The sequence below is a fragment of the Scleropages formosus genome, chromosome 5 (genome assembly GCF_900964775.1).
Source record: "Scleropages formosus chromosome 5, fSclFor1.1, whole genome shotgun sequence".
Lineage (NCBI taxonomy): Eukaryota > Metazoa > Chordata > Actinopteri > Osteoglossiformes > Osteoglossidae > Scleropages > Scleropages formosus.
Genome location: NC_041810.1, coordinates 13,227,968 through 13,242,267, shown reverse-complemented (window position 1 = coordinate 13,242,267; position 14,300 = coordinate 13,227,968). Strand labels below are relative to the sequence as shown.

At 47.5% G+C, this 14,300-nt stretch overlaps 1 protein-coding gene across 7 annotated transcripts; it reads left to right on the top strand.

Moving 5' to 3' along the window:
- Positions 1–128: 128 nt before the first annotated feature.
- On the top strand, positions 129–13,989 carry elp1 (elongator acetyltransferase complex subunit 1). 7 transcript variants are annotated; one of them, XR_001966461.1, is made up of 38 exons: positions 982–1,065; positions 1,272–1,502; positions 1,602–1,754; positions 1,900–1,981; positions 2,075–2,155; positions 2,254–2,339; positions 2,509–2,608; positions 2,747–2,837; positions 2,927–3,050; positions 3,140–3,233; positions 3,470–3,703; positions 3,802–3,972; positions 4,087–4,171; positions 4,317–4,478; positions 4,787–4,893; positions 4,990–5,093; positions 5,255–5,308; positions 5,699–5,804; positions 6,567–6,682; positions 6,925–6,998; positions 7,072–7,150; positions 7,327–7,406; positions 7,523–7,660; positions 7,747–7,832; positions 7,933–8,081; positions 8,182–8,305; positions 8,394–8,491; positions 9,336–9,537; positions 10,101–10,162; positions 10,310–10,372; positions 10,504–10,564; positions 10,711–10,824; positions 11,826–11,937; positions 12,055–12,182; positions 12,511–12,662; positions 12,751–12,832; positions 12,984–13,752; positions 13,961–13,989. XR_001966461.1 is itself a non-coding variant. In XM_018759678.1 (37 exons), exons 2-37 carry the CDS (start codon positions 1,353–1,355, stop codon positions 13,049–13,051), a joined length of 3,972 nt encoding a protein of 1,323 aa, XP_018615194.1. In that variant the 5' UTR covers positions 129–203; positions 1,272–1,352; the 3' UTR covers positions 13,052–13,985. The 7 variants fall into 7 exon arrangements, 5 of the variants coding, with proteins under 5 accessions (XP_018615194.1, XP_018615195.1, XP_018615193.1 ...); XR_001966462.1 differs by having other exon boundaries at positions 12,984–13,363; positions 13,620–13,985; XM_018759678.1 differs by lacking the exon at positions 982–1,065 and adding an exon at positions 129–203 and having other exon boundaries at positions 12,984–13,985.
- The last annotated feature ends 311 nt before the right edge of the window (positions 13,990–14,300 follow it).

The following is a 14,300-nucleotide window of genomic DNA, read 5'->3' as shown; positions in this document are numbered from 1 at the left end:
GTACAGCACAGTATTGTGTACTGCAGTAACGCGTCCTGCCTTTACAGTAAACTTTACTGTGTGTTACCGTGAATGTACCGCACTTGATGAGGCGGGACAAACCCACGTTGCCCTAGTTTGGAAAGACACGCTGACTGAACACACGGGGTGAAAACACCGTCCGATCGCGGTTGGGCTGCAACTCTCCGCTTCCCGGACTGCAGGTGTGTCTCAGTCTGTGTGTGTGTGTTCGTGTTCGTGTGTTCAGAAAGGTTTCTTAGGAAAACACACCACACAGCGGTGCCCGTGTGTGGAGCTAATCCGTCCTGTCCGATTCGATTGTTTGTTTCTGTCTTTTCACTTCACAAATATTATAATCAATACAAAGGACCTTGTACGACACATAAAAACGTGTAATTGTGAGTAGGGAGAACCACTGTTTTATTATTTCTTCAGTTTTTAAAAAATGTATTACAGTTTTAATGATCCTGATATAAAGTTTTCATTCCGCGTGATAAGGGTTCGTATTTTCAGTGCACATTTAACACGGGAAACAGTTAAACGGTTGGTAAACTGTGCTGGAGAAAGGTTTTTTTCTGCAGATACGAGTCCTACTTAAAAAATAAATGGAATAAAATGAATTCCGTTCGGTCTGAAAGTGGGGGGCCCAGTAGCAGTATGAACCAGTTTGACTGATGCCATGCATCCATGGCATGAGTAAAAAAAAAATAATTTTATTCCTGTCTTTTCCAGTTGCGGTAATCTCCAAAAGAAAAAAAACGGTATTATCGCTTTCTCTTCCTTCTGGGGATTTTTTTTTTTTAGGCGCGATCACAAACGCGCCACATGAACGTTTTCTCACTTTTTTCACCCGCACAAGCGCATTTTAACACTGCGAACGCCCGCCTGCAGTTACTCCTCCGCGACGAGTGGTGGCGCCATCGCACTGCTTCGTTTGTACGGCAACCTTTAGTGACGTCATAGTTCAGAGTTCAACGCCTAACGGCGTGCTGTTCCCGGAGCTGCAGAGCAAAGGATGTGAGCGCATTGATATACACAGATTTACTTTACGTTTAAATAAACACAGTAAGTGGGTTTTTACGGTTAGCGACAACACTAGGAGGGTTAAGTAGCAGTTTGTTAGTTTAATTTCACAGCCGGCATGTAAACGCGCAGCTGACACGGATATTGTTGTTAAGTATAATAGAGAGACGTCTCTCTCTCTCTCTCTCTCTCTCTCTCTCTCTCTCTCTCTCTCTCTCTCTCTCTCTCTCTCTCTCTCTCTCTCTCAGAGAAGAAGTCTGTCTGTTTAAAACAACATCCGACTGAGAGTCTCAGTCCTGCTTCCCACTCTCTCTCCCCCCCGAGTCGCCATGCGGAATCTGAAGCTCCTGCGGTGTCTCCGCTGTCCGGAGCTGCGGGGTCCCGGTGTCCCACAGTGTCTCACCGTGAGGACAGATTCGGGCACCGTGCTGGTTGCGTCGGAGCGCGGCGTGGTGGAGCTGGACCCACGGAGCGCCCAGGTGCATACACACACTGACACACATATACAATCTCCCTCTCACACCCCAAAACCCAGTGTTTTGCTCCCCGAGGACACCCCCTGTCCACCCCTGCTGCAGGTGGTGGCTGAGCTGTCCCTCACGGCCCAGGAGCTCCTCCCTGAGGATGGCGGCGGCGGTGTGGTGGGCATCCAGGAGCTGCCGGACCAGGAGGCGGTGTGCGTGGCCACAGCGGCCGGAGACGTGATCCTGCTCAACCTCAGTACCAGCCAGGTACCATGGGGCCCAGGAAGGGCACGCGGGGGGGGGGTCTTTCGCCTGCTTGGTCCGGAAACTTTCTCCCAGCGAACTGAGTAGTGTGGTGGGCGGTGAGGAAGCTGGGGTCTTATTGTGCTCTTCCTCGACCTCCTCCACACAGGTGGAGTGTGTGGGTAGCGTGGACAGCGGACTCACCGCCATGAGCTGGAGCCCCGACCAGGAGCTGGTGGCGCTCGCCACGGGTCAGCGGGACGGAGGGGTTGACAACACCTGTGTCACATGACTAATTTCTGTGACGTTCAGTGAAAACTCACACCCGGTGTATGTGCCTGCAGGTCAGGAGACGGTCATCGTGATGACCAAGGATTTCGAACCCATAACCGAGATGGAGATCCACCAGGACGACTTTGGGGAGGGTATGTCTGATGGAGTAGCACCTCCTCTACTCTGAAGGGAGTCTGAGTGTTGCATCATGGGATTGCAACTGAGGCTAACGTGGGCTGTTCTGCTGCAGGAAAGTTCATCACGGTGGGTTGGGGGAAGAAGGAGACCCAGTTCCATGGCTCCGAGGGCAAGTGGGCTGCGCAGCGCAAACCCACAGTAAGTTCTGTTTTTACTGTGGTGCGTCCTTTTGTTAAAAAGGCAGCTTGCATTACACTGAACAAGGATGAGGAGTACTGATCGTGATCATGTTCTTGTCCAGAGATTTATGTGACTCTAGTTTGTCCAGTGTGTTGGTGAATGTGACACGACAACATCCTGTTGACAGGAGGTCCAGCCGGCTGTCGCTTGGGACGACCGCCGTCCCCGGATCTCTTGGAGGGGGGATGGGCAGCTGTTCGCTGTGAGCACCGTATGTCCCCAGACAGGTTAGAACAGAAAATTGGTCATATGCTGTTTTAATTTTTTTTTTTTTTTTTTTTAATTGATGCATTCATCTTAAACACAACAAGTTCTAAACCCCCTCTCGAAGTCCAGTTGTGGAGTTTTCTCGATTGTTCTCTCAGGAGCTCGGAAGGTGAGGGTCTGGAACAGGGAGTGTGTCCTGCAATCGACCAGTGAAATTATCAACGGCTTGGAGCAGGCGCTGTGCTGGAAGTAAGTATTGACTCCCGGGGCTGGGGGTGCAGGGCCTGTGGTTAACCAGCTTCTGGGAGCACCTGGGTGACGTGTGCACTTTGCCTCAGGCCGTCGGGGAGCCTGATCGCATGTTCACAACGACAGCCCAACAAGCACAGCGTTGTGTTCATGGAGAAAAATGGACTCCTGCACGGCGACTTTACGCTCCCCTTTGCTAAGGACCAGGTCAAGGTACAGATGGGTTTGCGGTTTGCTGTTAGTTGGCAATGTTAAGTCATCAAATGAATGATCGTGATCGGCTGCCTGCTTGTCCTTGCCAGGTGAAGGAGCTGCTGTGGAACAGTGACTCCACGGTACTTGGTGTGTGGTTGGAGGACATGGAACCTGGAGAGGACAGCCGTCTTAGCACATACAGTGAGTCCTCCTCTGTTCTCCTTTACTCGGTTCTCACCAGGTCCGTACTCTTCCTCTTGCAGCAGATGATTTTCCGAGCGTTTTGGTACCTGATTTCTGTCACTGATGTTTGGAATTACCTGCATTAGAATCAACTGATTAAATCTAGAACTCCTCGAACATCTGTGACGCGTCTGGAGGAACTGGTTCAGGAGCCCTGGGTTCTGACTACCTTCCCTCGCTTCATCTCACTTCAGTTCAGCTGTGGACGGTGGGGAACTACCACTGGTACCTGAAGCAGAGTCTGAACTTCGGCCGCAACCCCCAGCACGCCCCGGCCTGCCTATCCTGGGACCCTGAGGTGCCATACCGCCTACACCTGGTGACACGTGACTGGACCAGCCTCACCTATGACTGGACCTGGAGCACAGACCGCAGCGCGAGTGGAGACAGTGCACATGACAATGCCTATGTGGCAGTGATTGACGGAGGTGAGAGGCAGTCGGACCAGACCTAGCAATTGCTCTTGCAACCTTCCAAGAGGAAAGGGCGCTGAAATGTGTTGACCTCTTGCATATTTTCCTCACAGACAAAGTTCTGGTCACCCCATTCCGCCGGTGTGTGATCCCCCCACCCATGTGTGCGTATGACCTTCAACTACCTGCCCCTGTCACTCAGGTGACCTTTCACCCCGAGTCTTCGAGGTCCAATGAGCTTGCAGTGCTTATGGCCGATGGACGACTTGCAGTTTTTGGGCGGGGTGAGTTCCTGAGTAAAGTGCCATCTGTGGGAAAGTAACTGCTTGAGTTTCCTAGGTTTTGGTTTTTCAAGGTTTTTGGTCTTTGAGGAAGTTGGTGTGGCCTGTTTTGTGCAGGAACTAAAGGCGATGGTGAGCCTGGGACCACAGCCTCTGGGTTCAGAGTTATTGTTCAGCCCCCAGAGCTAAAGAAAACCTACAGGTGTGTGTGTGTGTGTGTTTTTGTGAGTCTATGTTCCGCATGGCCGATGAGCTTGTGAGGCTTATGAGATCATATCAGCGATGCAGCTGTGTAGCACTGTATGTGTGTCAGTTGTCCTAATTGTGGATGTGTTTGCACACCACAGCCTGGCTCTGGACCACGAGGAGCCTCTGGCACTGCACCTGCTCCTCTGGCTCAGGGAGGACGTCTTCCTGGGGGTCGTCTGTGGGGAGCGACCTTCCGAGTCCCGACTGCTCATACTGGTCCCCTCTGCTGCCTACAGCGATAAATGCAGCCTTGAGATCAGGTACAGCAGTTCAGCACAGCTATAACTGGCATAATATCCCTAGAATCTTCACACTCCTGCTCTAATTCCCTTGATCAAGGTCCTTAATCTGTATTAATACAGTAACATTTGCGTGTCTTTCTATTTAAGTAGGTTAAAATTGAGTCATCTTGAGAAAAGAGTCTAAAAAGTAATATAAGTTCACTTTTTTCCATTGTGTGCTGCTTTTTATTTATTTAAATTTTTCACATTTTGTTTTGCTCATGTGTGGTGAGCACAGTAATGTTCTTGGAGCACAGGTCACAGCAGTGCATTCCCATGTGCCTCAGGTGTTCTGTCCCAGTAGAAGGTCACGTGATCAGCCAGTGTCACAGCCCCAGGACAGGCACGGTGGCCCTGCAGCTGGAGGATGGCCACATTTGGAAGTTTCTGTGGGGTGAGCACTGCTTCCGGGATGTACCACGTGTGCTGTTCTGTGAGCTCTGCGCTCTGGAGGTCATTCGTGTTGCACATTCTTATTGGTCCTTCACAGACTCTCCAGAGCCGTCGATGACAGAGTGGCGCGTTGGCCCCGATCCGGTGGTCCGCTTCCCCGTGCCTTGCGTGCAGACTGCCCTGGCAACCATCAGTGGGGAGGTGATTTCTATATGCAAACCTACACTCACGAGGGCAATATGTTTGACATGCTACTTGCACCGTCTACGCTGTACATGGAGACAGCCCTCACCGCAGATATACACCACACCCCCGAACAAGTGTTGAGCTGTTCGTATTTTTTCTGTTTCCTTTTTCGGCAGGAGCATTTGTTGGGTCTCACTGATCGCTCTTGCTTGTTCGTGGGTGACACAGAGGTAGGTTTCGTCATGGTTAACTATTGCTGTAATTATCAGTGTTATTAGTAATAATTAATTGCTTAGTTGAGGCTTTTATTCAACAGCTGTTTTCAGTATTTCACTCACTGATGCAACTGTGTTGTGGAGAGAAGCTTGAACCAGCAACCGCTGGGTTGCAGATACACAATACGTGCTGCCGTAGTGAGTTCTCGATGTTTCATAGGGCTTCCAGAGCTAACATTACATACATATTTCAGATTGAGGTCAACAGCTTTTAACAGCCCTGACATCTCCCATCCCAAGAGTGCAGCGAAAGGGACCTGAGACTGAGTGGGGAAAGTTGCATTCTGATGGATGTGGGTTTGTGGAGGTTCCCCTGCAAACATCTGCCTGCTCGTATTCCCTCAGGTGGCCTCTAACGTGTCCTCCTTTGTGGTGTGCGATACCTTCCTCCTACTCACCACACATGCACATACCTGCCGGTGTCTAGACCTGAGCTCCCTGTCGGTGAAAGGTGAGTGTGAACAGGGTTCTGATCAGCCTGTGGCCAGAGTTTTGGCTTCCAGGGCAAGAAAACTCAAGTGATGCTCAAGAAAAATGGTGACAAAATCAGTCAGTTGGTCTCATCTCCTTATTCCTTGAGACGTTATTCTTACATTTACATTTATTCATTTAGCTGATGCTCTTCTCCAAAGTGACTTACATGGTTAAGGTACTTAAATTTATTTACATTTTTATACAGCTGGGTAATTTTACTGGAGCAATTTAGGGTAGGTACCCTGGTCAAGGGTACTACATCTGGAGGTGGGAATCGAACCTGTGATCTTTTTGTCCAAGAGCAGCGACTACTCCACATAGGGATTCTCAGCCTATGTTCTACAGGTTCTTTTGTGGCCTGTGGGTCCTTGAAGTGCAGGCTTGGTTTGAAAATAACACTAAAAAGACGGAAGTATTACTTTGCTGTTGCTGTCTAAAACAAAATTCTGTGTGAAAGTAATCAAGTTTTAGTGCCATGTTTCAAGTTTGTTCCTTCCAAATTTATGTATGGACATTTTTCTAGGAGAAGATTTTTAACTAGCCTCAGATTCTTACAGGGATCTGTGGCCTAGACAAGGTTAAGAACTTCGGCTCTGCAAAGATGCTGCTGTCTTCAACACCAGGGGTCTTTGCAATTTGTTTGGCCACAAGACACTAGGGGGCACTCCAGTTATGCCTTGCCTCCACAAAACTAGGCTTTGCTCACTCTGTTGACCCGGCTACGCTCCTCTGTCTCAAGGGCTTCAGACGACCCTGGGCTCAGATGCAGAGCCGAATGATGAGACGCTGCGTCGGGTGGAGAGGGGTTCCCGTGTTGTGACTGTGGTTCCTCAGGATGGCCGCTTGATCCTCCAGGTTTGGGATCTATCCCCTCCCTCCAACCCCAGAGACTGCTGATGCAGACAGACTGAAGGACAGCTAAACAGTTTATTTTTCTCTGATGTCCTTAATGGATAAAGGGTGTTGATGTCTTGGGGGAATATGTTGCAAAGTGTTCCAAGAGCCTTGAATTATGTGTCCATTGTTCTTTGAGCTGGATGTGTTAACTCTGGTGGATGTTCTGGATCTAATGTGTGGTTGTGTGTCTCTGCCTTTAGATGCCTCGAGGGAACTTGGAGACGATACATCACCGTGCACTAGTCCTCTCGCAGGTCCGAAAGTGGCTGGACAGGTGAGTAATGTGGGAAAGGGACTTGAACGTCACTGGTCCGTTCACATTCAGTGACATCTGTTATCTGCTGCAGCCTGAAGTTTAAGGATGCCTTTGAGTGCATGAGAAAGCTGCGGATCAACCTGAACCTCATCTATGACCACAACCCCAAGGTACTTGCACACTCTGCTACGTCTTTGCCACTTTTATCAGTTGGTCATGTGTTAATATGTCAATGCCTTTTAAGTTTGTGTCCTCTTACTGGTTTTCTTTAGTATTTGTATTCGCTGTGGTTTTAAAGTTATAATTGTGCAGAAATGGCTCTGATATCTGACCTCTTTGTTTCTAGGTGTTTCTGGAAAACGTGGACACTTTCCTGAAGCAGATTGCTTCCGTCAATCACATCAACTTGTTCCTGACTGAGCTAAAGTGAGGAGGTTTCGGTGCATAGCAACACCTAGTTATTGAATACGTTATGGTTAGAAGTCTGTTAAACGGAAACTTTTACTTGTTTTCTGAGGTCTGTGTGGTTTTCTCAAATTTAGGGAAGAGGACACCACCAAGACGATGTACCCCTGTCAATCAACCACCCTCGGTACTCCTAGTGCCGGGGGTTCCCAGTCAAAGGTGGACACTGTGTGTGATGCTCTCAGGGTTGCCATGGAGACCTCAGACCCAAAAAGGTAGGTTGTAGCCCCAAGGCATGGTCTTTTCCAACAGGTCATTATTCCACTGTGCATCCTGAGTGTGTTTCTGTATTTTGGAACAGGTACTGTCTGTCTATTTTGACATCACATGTGAAGAAAAGCAAGCCAGAGCTGGAGGTTGCACTGCAGAAAGTCCACGAGCTTCGCGGTAAAAGGAAAAAGAGGGAAAATTCAGGCCTGAAACTGCTAAATGAAAGCTGTGATGTCAGTAGTGTGACCACAATATCTGTGTGTGTCTGTCCATCCAGTGAATCCCCCCACAGAGAAAAGCACGGTCAGTGCTGAGGAAGCCCTAAAGTATCTGCTGTTCCTTGTCAACGTGAACGAGCTATATGAGCACTCGCTGGGCACGTACGACTTTGACCTTGTGCTCATGGTGGCCGAGAAATCTCAGAAGGTGGCTAATGGCCCCCAGCGGGGTTCTGCTTTTTCCTTTGGCCCTCCTCTCTCTTTCTCAAACAGATTCTTCTACTGACGTTTTGTTTTTCTGCCCCAAGGACCCAAAAGAGTACCTCTCTTTTCTAAACACATTGAAGAAGATGGAGCCCAACTACCAGCGGTACACCATTGACAGGCACCTGCGGAGATACAGGAAGGCTCTGAACCATCTCAGCAAGTGTGGTGAGACTTCCAGCCTGTCGCATTTTCTGTTTTACTGTTTACTGCTTTTTTTCCCAGAATACTATAATGGAGTGCTTGTCTCTGCTAGGTGAGGAGCACTTCACCGAATGCCTGAACCTAGTGAAGGACCAGCGGCTCTACAGTGAAGCTCTGCAACTCTACCCACCGCACAGCCCCCAGTACAAGGTGGGAAGCCTGGACTGAGCTAATAAGCACCCTTGAAGGATGCAGTGGAGCTGTAATGGTGCTCAGGCAAAGCTGCAAATGTTGCTTTGTCCTGTAGGTGTACACTGGCTGCTTAACACACCTGGGACTGAAAGCCTGTCTCTAATTAATTTTGTTTGCTACTCCAAAGTTATTTTAATGACTGTTACAATCACTCACAGTCAGCTTAATAATGTAAATGTCTCTGGATCTATTTTCAGGTTAGTTGCTGTAAAACTCTCTTTTCTATGTGTCTAATACATAAATAATAAATCTTTAACTTTACATTAAACTAGAACAAAATTAAAGTAGCTGACAAAAATGTCATCTCAACAAACTCATGTTCAGGTCTTATTGTTGACTAATTTATCCGTTCAGAATCTGCAGTGTTCTTCATCTTGTTACTGATCACCTACACTCAGGATGATATGAACTGTAAACACTGTGGAAGTGACTTGAATTAAGGCATCCTACACTCGTATTGCTTTGGCTAAGATGGTAAATAAAGGTGGAGTTCACTCCATTACAGGAAAAAAGTTTAAAAATACATAAGAAAATGTAAATAAAAATTAGCTAATTGGAAAATGTGTGTCTTGGGCAGTTTAAGTCAGTAATTTAGGTGAGGAACCAGCGTACGGTTTGGTGTATTGCTGTGGTCTTTTACAATTTAGCTCAAGCAGCATTATTAGTAATTTTTTTTTTTTTTTTTTTTTTTTTTTTTTTAAATGTCCATGAAATTGTACCTCTTTGGAGAAGCCCTTAACTTTTTACCACTTTAATCCCACAAACTCAGTACACACTTGACCTCTGACTCCTTTGCTCCCAGGCCCTGAGCTGTGCCTACGCTGAATACCTGGTGGAGCAGCAGCAGGCAGAGCAGGCAGGACTGTTGCTATGGCGATGTGGGGAGATGCCACGTGCCCTGCAGGCCTTCGTCAGCTGCTGCAGTTGGCGCCATGCCCTATGTGTAGCAGCCAAAATCCCCCTGCCTCCCAACCAACTGGCCCTACTGGCCCGAGACCTGGCGGGTACGGCGCCACCTGATGGAGCCAGGAGGCTCTTTCATCGTTGGCTGTTTCTAAACACCATGATTAACTGCAGTGTCTTCATGTCTTGTTTTGTTCATAACTCTTCTGAATTACACACCACAGTCAGTTAAATCTCTCTCCCACACTGTCACTCACTTTCAGTAAGTGCTTGTCCACACACTCACACACACATTCTCTCACACAGACACCTGGTGTCCCTCTATTTATTGGTTGACTCAGTTCTGTGAAAACCTTGGATGTAGCTAAAATAAGTAAAAATATTCTGAGACTTCAATATCTTTACTAACTTTAAGATGCATTAAAATTAATTTGAAATTAGAAAACAAAAAGGTTGTCTTTGAAAGAGTACTATTTAATTCTGACTTTTGACTGATTAATTCCATAAATGTTCAATATCTTCCTTTTGTTACTTATCACTGCTACCTAAGAGCACAGGGCATTAGCTGTGAAAACTGGAAGTCGGTTGAATTCAGGCAGTCCCACACTCCTGTTCCTGTGCTTGACAATTCTTGCTAATTTCTGATGTCTCTCCTTTACTGCAGTAAAGCTGATGGAGCTGAGAAGGTACACAGAGGCTTCCGTCCTGTTGGAGCAATATGCCAAGGTAGCGTAGTATGTGCCATTCTTGTGGATTTTGATAGTGAGTGGCCCATCCAGGTCCCACCACAGGTGGTGGCTTCTGTGTGAGGAAACGGTTCACATTCTTCGACCACGTGACTGTCAGCCGTGACATCGGCTCGTGTTTTTCCAGGACTGTGAAGAGGCCATTTCTGCTCTGATTGCTGGGGCAGCCTGGGAGGAGGCCCTTCGACTGGTGGGTGTGCCCACCAGCCAACCATACACACACTGTCACAGACCATCGCAGTGGCCATCACCGCACATAGTTTACTCACAGTGTCTGTAACAACGAGTCCATTCACCACGTACACTCTTTTGCCTCGTTAGATCTACATGTACGAGAGACAGGACATCATGGAGACGGACCTGAAGCCAGCACTGCTGGAAGGTAAAGGCTGCCAGCAGAGTTACCTCGACGAACAGGCTGCTGTTGCATTTCCTCCACTTTCCACATAGCGTGTCCTTCGTGTCTAGTACTTTTGGAGTGTTTAACAACCACCACATGAAAAAACCCATTTTTGCTCCATATCTCAGCTCACAGCAATCAAATGTCCTTCTTGGAGGGTCAGAAGGCCACGTTCATCCGCCACAAAAACCGTCTCTCTGTGGTGCGGGAGCTGAAAGAAAAAGCCCGACTTGAGCTGTTGGGTATGTTTTTACACAACTTACTGTCTGTTCAGGTCTTCTGTAGCGTGACAATCATGTCCACACAGGACCGCTCATGGGCTCTCTTTCAGGTTTTATGAGGTCTTCTGGCAGTAAGTTTTACTACTTACTTGTGTGGCAGATGTTAGGACTGAGAAAGCTGGTGTCTGCAGCAGCAGAGTGGTGATGGTGGAAGAGAGCCCTCACAATGGACCTGAACCTGTACCTGAAAAGTCACCTGTTCAAATCACAGTGAACAGACTCCTCTTTCTCTCTTGAGCTGCCAGCTTAACTAGAAAGGGCTCATACAAGGCTAAGTCCAAAGTTCAGACCCCCCATAGTACTGTTTATCAAGGTGTTTATGCTGAATTACGTTACCAGTGGGAGAGCTGGTAGTGTAGTGGTTAGAGCTGTTGCCTTTAGACCCAGAAGTCACAGGTTTGATCCCCACCTTCAGCTGTAGTACCCCTGAGCAAGGTACTTACCCTGAAATTGCTCCAGTAACATAACCCCGCTGTATAAATAGGTAAATAATTGTTGGTAGACTAACATTGTAAGTCACTTTGGTGAAAAGCATCAGCAAAATGATTAAATGTAAATTGTCACAATAAAAAAAATGACCCAGCTATATAAGTGAGTCACTGTAGTAATTAAGTGTATAAATGTCACATTGTAAGTTGCCTTGGAGAAAAAGCTGCATACACACACACACGCACTTTCTGAACCGCTTGTCCCATACGGGGTCGCAGGGAACCGCAGCCTAACCCGGCAACTCGGGGCGTAAGGCTGGAGGGGGAGGGGACACACCCAGGACGGGACGCCAGTCCATTGCAAGGCACCCCAAGCGGGACTCGAACCCCAGACCCACCGGAGAGCAGGACCCAGTCCAACCCACTGCGCCCCCAAGCTGCATATAAATAAAGATAAATAATAATGGATTAAACCTATATTCCATATGCCTCTGATGCCCACTTTCTCCCTCTAACCTATGGGTCGGACCCCAGACGAGGATGCCCCGGACTGTCCAGACTCGGAGCTCTTCTCCGAAGCCAGCAGCATGATAACGGCCAGTGCCACCGGCTCTAAGTACTCCCACAGCAACTCGCGCATTTCTGCGTGAGTGACCGGGCTGCGACCCACTACCCCAGCACCTCAGCAACTGTGTTCTCTCAATGCCTCCCGACTTGCTGAGGCCACCTTCAGCCCTCACTGAGTTCCCTCCTCTCTCTGCAGGAGGTCATCGAAGAACCGTAGGAAGGCAGAGAGGAAGAAGTACAGCCTGAAAGAGGGAAGCCCCCTGGAAGATGTGGCGCTGCTGCACGCCCTGACCGAGACTCTGTACACGGTGGACAAGCTGAGAGGTTCTGCTCAGCCATACATGCACACAGACAGGAGCAGAGGCACATTTCAAAGATTTTGCTTACTATACACTTTCCATCAGTCAATCACTTTCAGCTCCATACAGTTTAAATTTTCTTCATGAGATATTTCCCTGCAAATGAATTCCCTCTGAAAAGATGATTTTGCAGAAACATAAAAGAAGGGCTTGCTGGATTTTTCTGTACGGACCATATTTTGAAAAAGAATCTGAATCTACCTGTAACCTTTACCGTGTCTCTGCTGTAAATGCATGAGCTTCAGCAGTGATGTCTGAAGGTCATGTGACCTTTGTGACCCTTTCCCCTTCAGAGGAGGTTCACAGCCTGCTGAAGGCGCTGGTGCTCTTCGGCCTGGACTCGCAGGCTCAGAAGCTGCAGCAGGACTATGGTGAAGTGCTGCTTCTCATGGAGGCATCCATCCCAGAGGTGTGGCCTGAGGGCCAGCAGCAGAGCTCCGTCCCTGTGAGTCCCTCTATTAGCGTCTTTGTCACACATCTGTATAAGTGTATCTGGGCAGACATTTCCTGATGTAAACCTTTCACTTTCAAAGGTCACAGGACCGAACTCGACTGCGAACAGCATCATGGCTTCCTATCAGCAGCAGAAACCATCGCCTCTGGTGCCACAGCAAGGTCTGTACAAGTGTACGTGGGATGGTTGCCCGTTCCCAGGACCCTAAGAGTCTGTTCACTGTGACACGTTAATGGAGCTTAACGGTGGCTTATTCCTAAAGCGGCCCTTCCTGATCCCTACATCCTCTGCCTTTCCCTCCATCTCTTTCAGATGCAGAGGTCTTCAACCCTCCGAAAATGAGGAGTAACATCAAATGGAAGCTCACAATTCTTAAGTAGCTCTTGTATATAATGGCAAAATCTGTCTAGATGTTAAACACGTTAAAAATAAAAGTACCTTTTTTTTTTGTAATGTGGAGATGCCGGCCTTGTTCTGCTGTTTAAAAGGGAAAGGGATGAAGACTTCTCAGTCTGTACAGTTTCGTTTCAAGTTGCTCACTAGAGGTAATGGACCTGAGAACAGTTTAAAGGGAATTTACTCCGAAGGTGGCCTCAACTCAGACTGCTCTCACATTGTCCACTGGGAGGTGCTGCTATACTCCACTCCAACCCAATGTCGCCGATGGGGAAGCGAAGACTTCACAGCTGCAGGTTTGACCCGGTCATATATGTGTCAGCAACAATATAAAGCAAATTGATGACGTCAAAATGTCTCAATTTCTCTGAGATTTTCTGTGAAAAAGAATTTACTTGGATGAAATATTTTTAAGAAATACAAATACCACTTGTCCTTTAGCAGATGGTACAGGTTCAATAGACAAACACCCAGCAGTTGTAGTAGAAATACATTTAATATTAAGTTGAGTGAAATCTAGAGGTCATTCTTTCTGTCTGTCACTATTTTCAGAAAGGTACTGCATGGCCATCAGGAGATAGACATTCACCTATGTGGTTGATGACCCCAAGTAGGAGTGCTTAACAGGAAATTCAGAGTACTGGAAACGAGTAGTCCTCTGACAACAAATAGACAGGTGTCAACGGTAACCATTTGTTACTTATATATTCCTTTAAAGATAGTCAAAAGCTGTGTTAAAATTGCCTAAAACTCATCTGACTGTAGAGAACAGTGTGTGGGGTTTCTGCCACTCCATTTCTTCAGTTACTTGGTGTTCTGTGCTTACATCCATCAATAATTGTCAAAATGAAATAAAATTAGTATTTTATGTGTGTGTGTGGGTATATAAATAGAAAGGACACTGGTGAAAAAGCGGAGGCATGTGGTGACTAAGGAGAGAGAACCAAGTGTGTGAACCTGCCAAACTGGACGGGGAAACGCAGCTCGTCGGAAAAAGATCCTTTTTATAACAGGCGACCCAAGATGCCGTCTGTCAGATGGCTCCCGCTGGTATGTCAAGTCATCAGTAATGGCAGATACTCTAAATTGTAATATTGTTTTACCAGAGGAAGATATTTCAACTCCTATGAGATTTATTTGGAAATATAAGGTTAGTAATACAAATACGAGTGTTATGAGATTGGAAGGTGACGGACAGGTGACCTTTCTTCTTAACCAGCTCGTGTTCAGTTT

Excerpts from the sequence above, each read along its gene's own strand:
- elp1 (XM_018759678.1), top strand. The coding sequence starts at position 1,353 with ATGCGGAATCTGAAGCTCCTGCGGTGTCTCCGCTGTCCGGAGCTGCGG. Across the intron at positions 2,838-2,926 it reads GAGCAGGCGCTGTGCTGGAA|GCCGTCGGGGAGCCTGATCG; the intron begins GTAAGTATTGAC and ends ACTTTGCCTCAG. Across the intron at positions 12,833-12,983 it reads GCCTCTGGTGCCACAGCAAG|ATGCAGAGGTCTTCAACCCT; the intron begins GTCTGTACAAGT and ends CATCTCTTTCAG.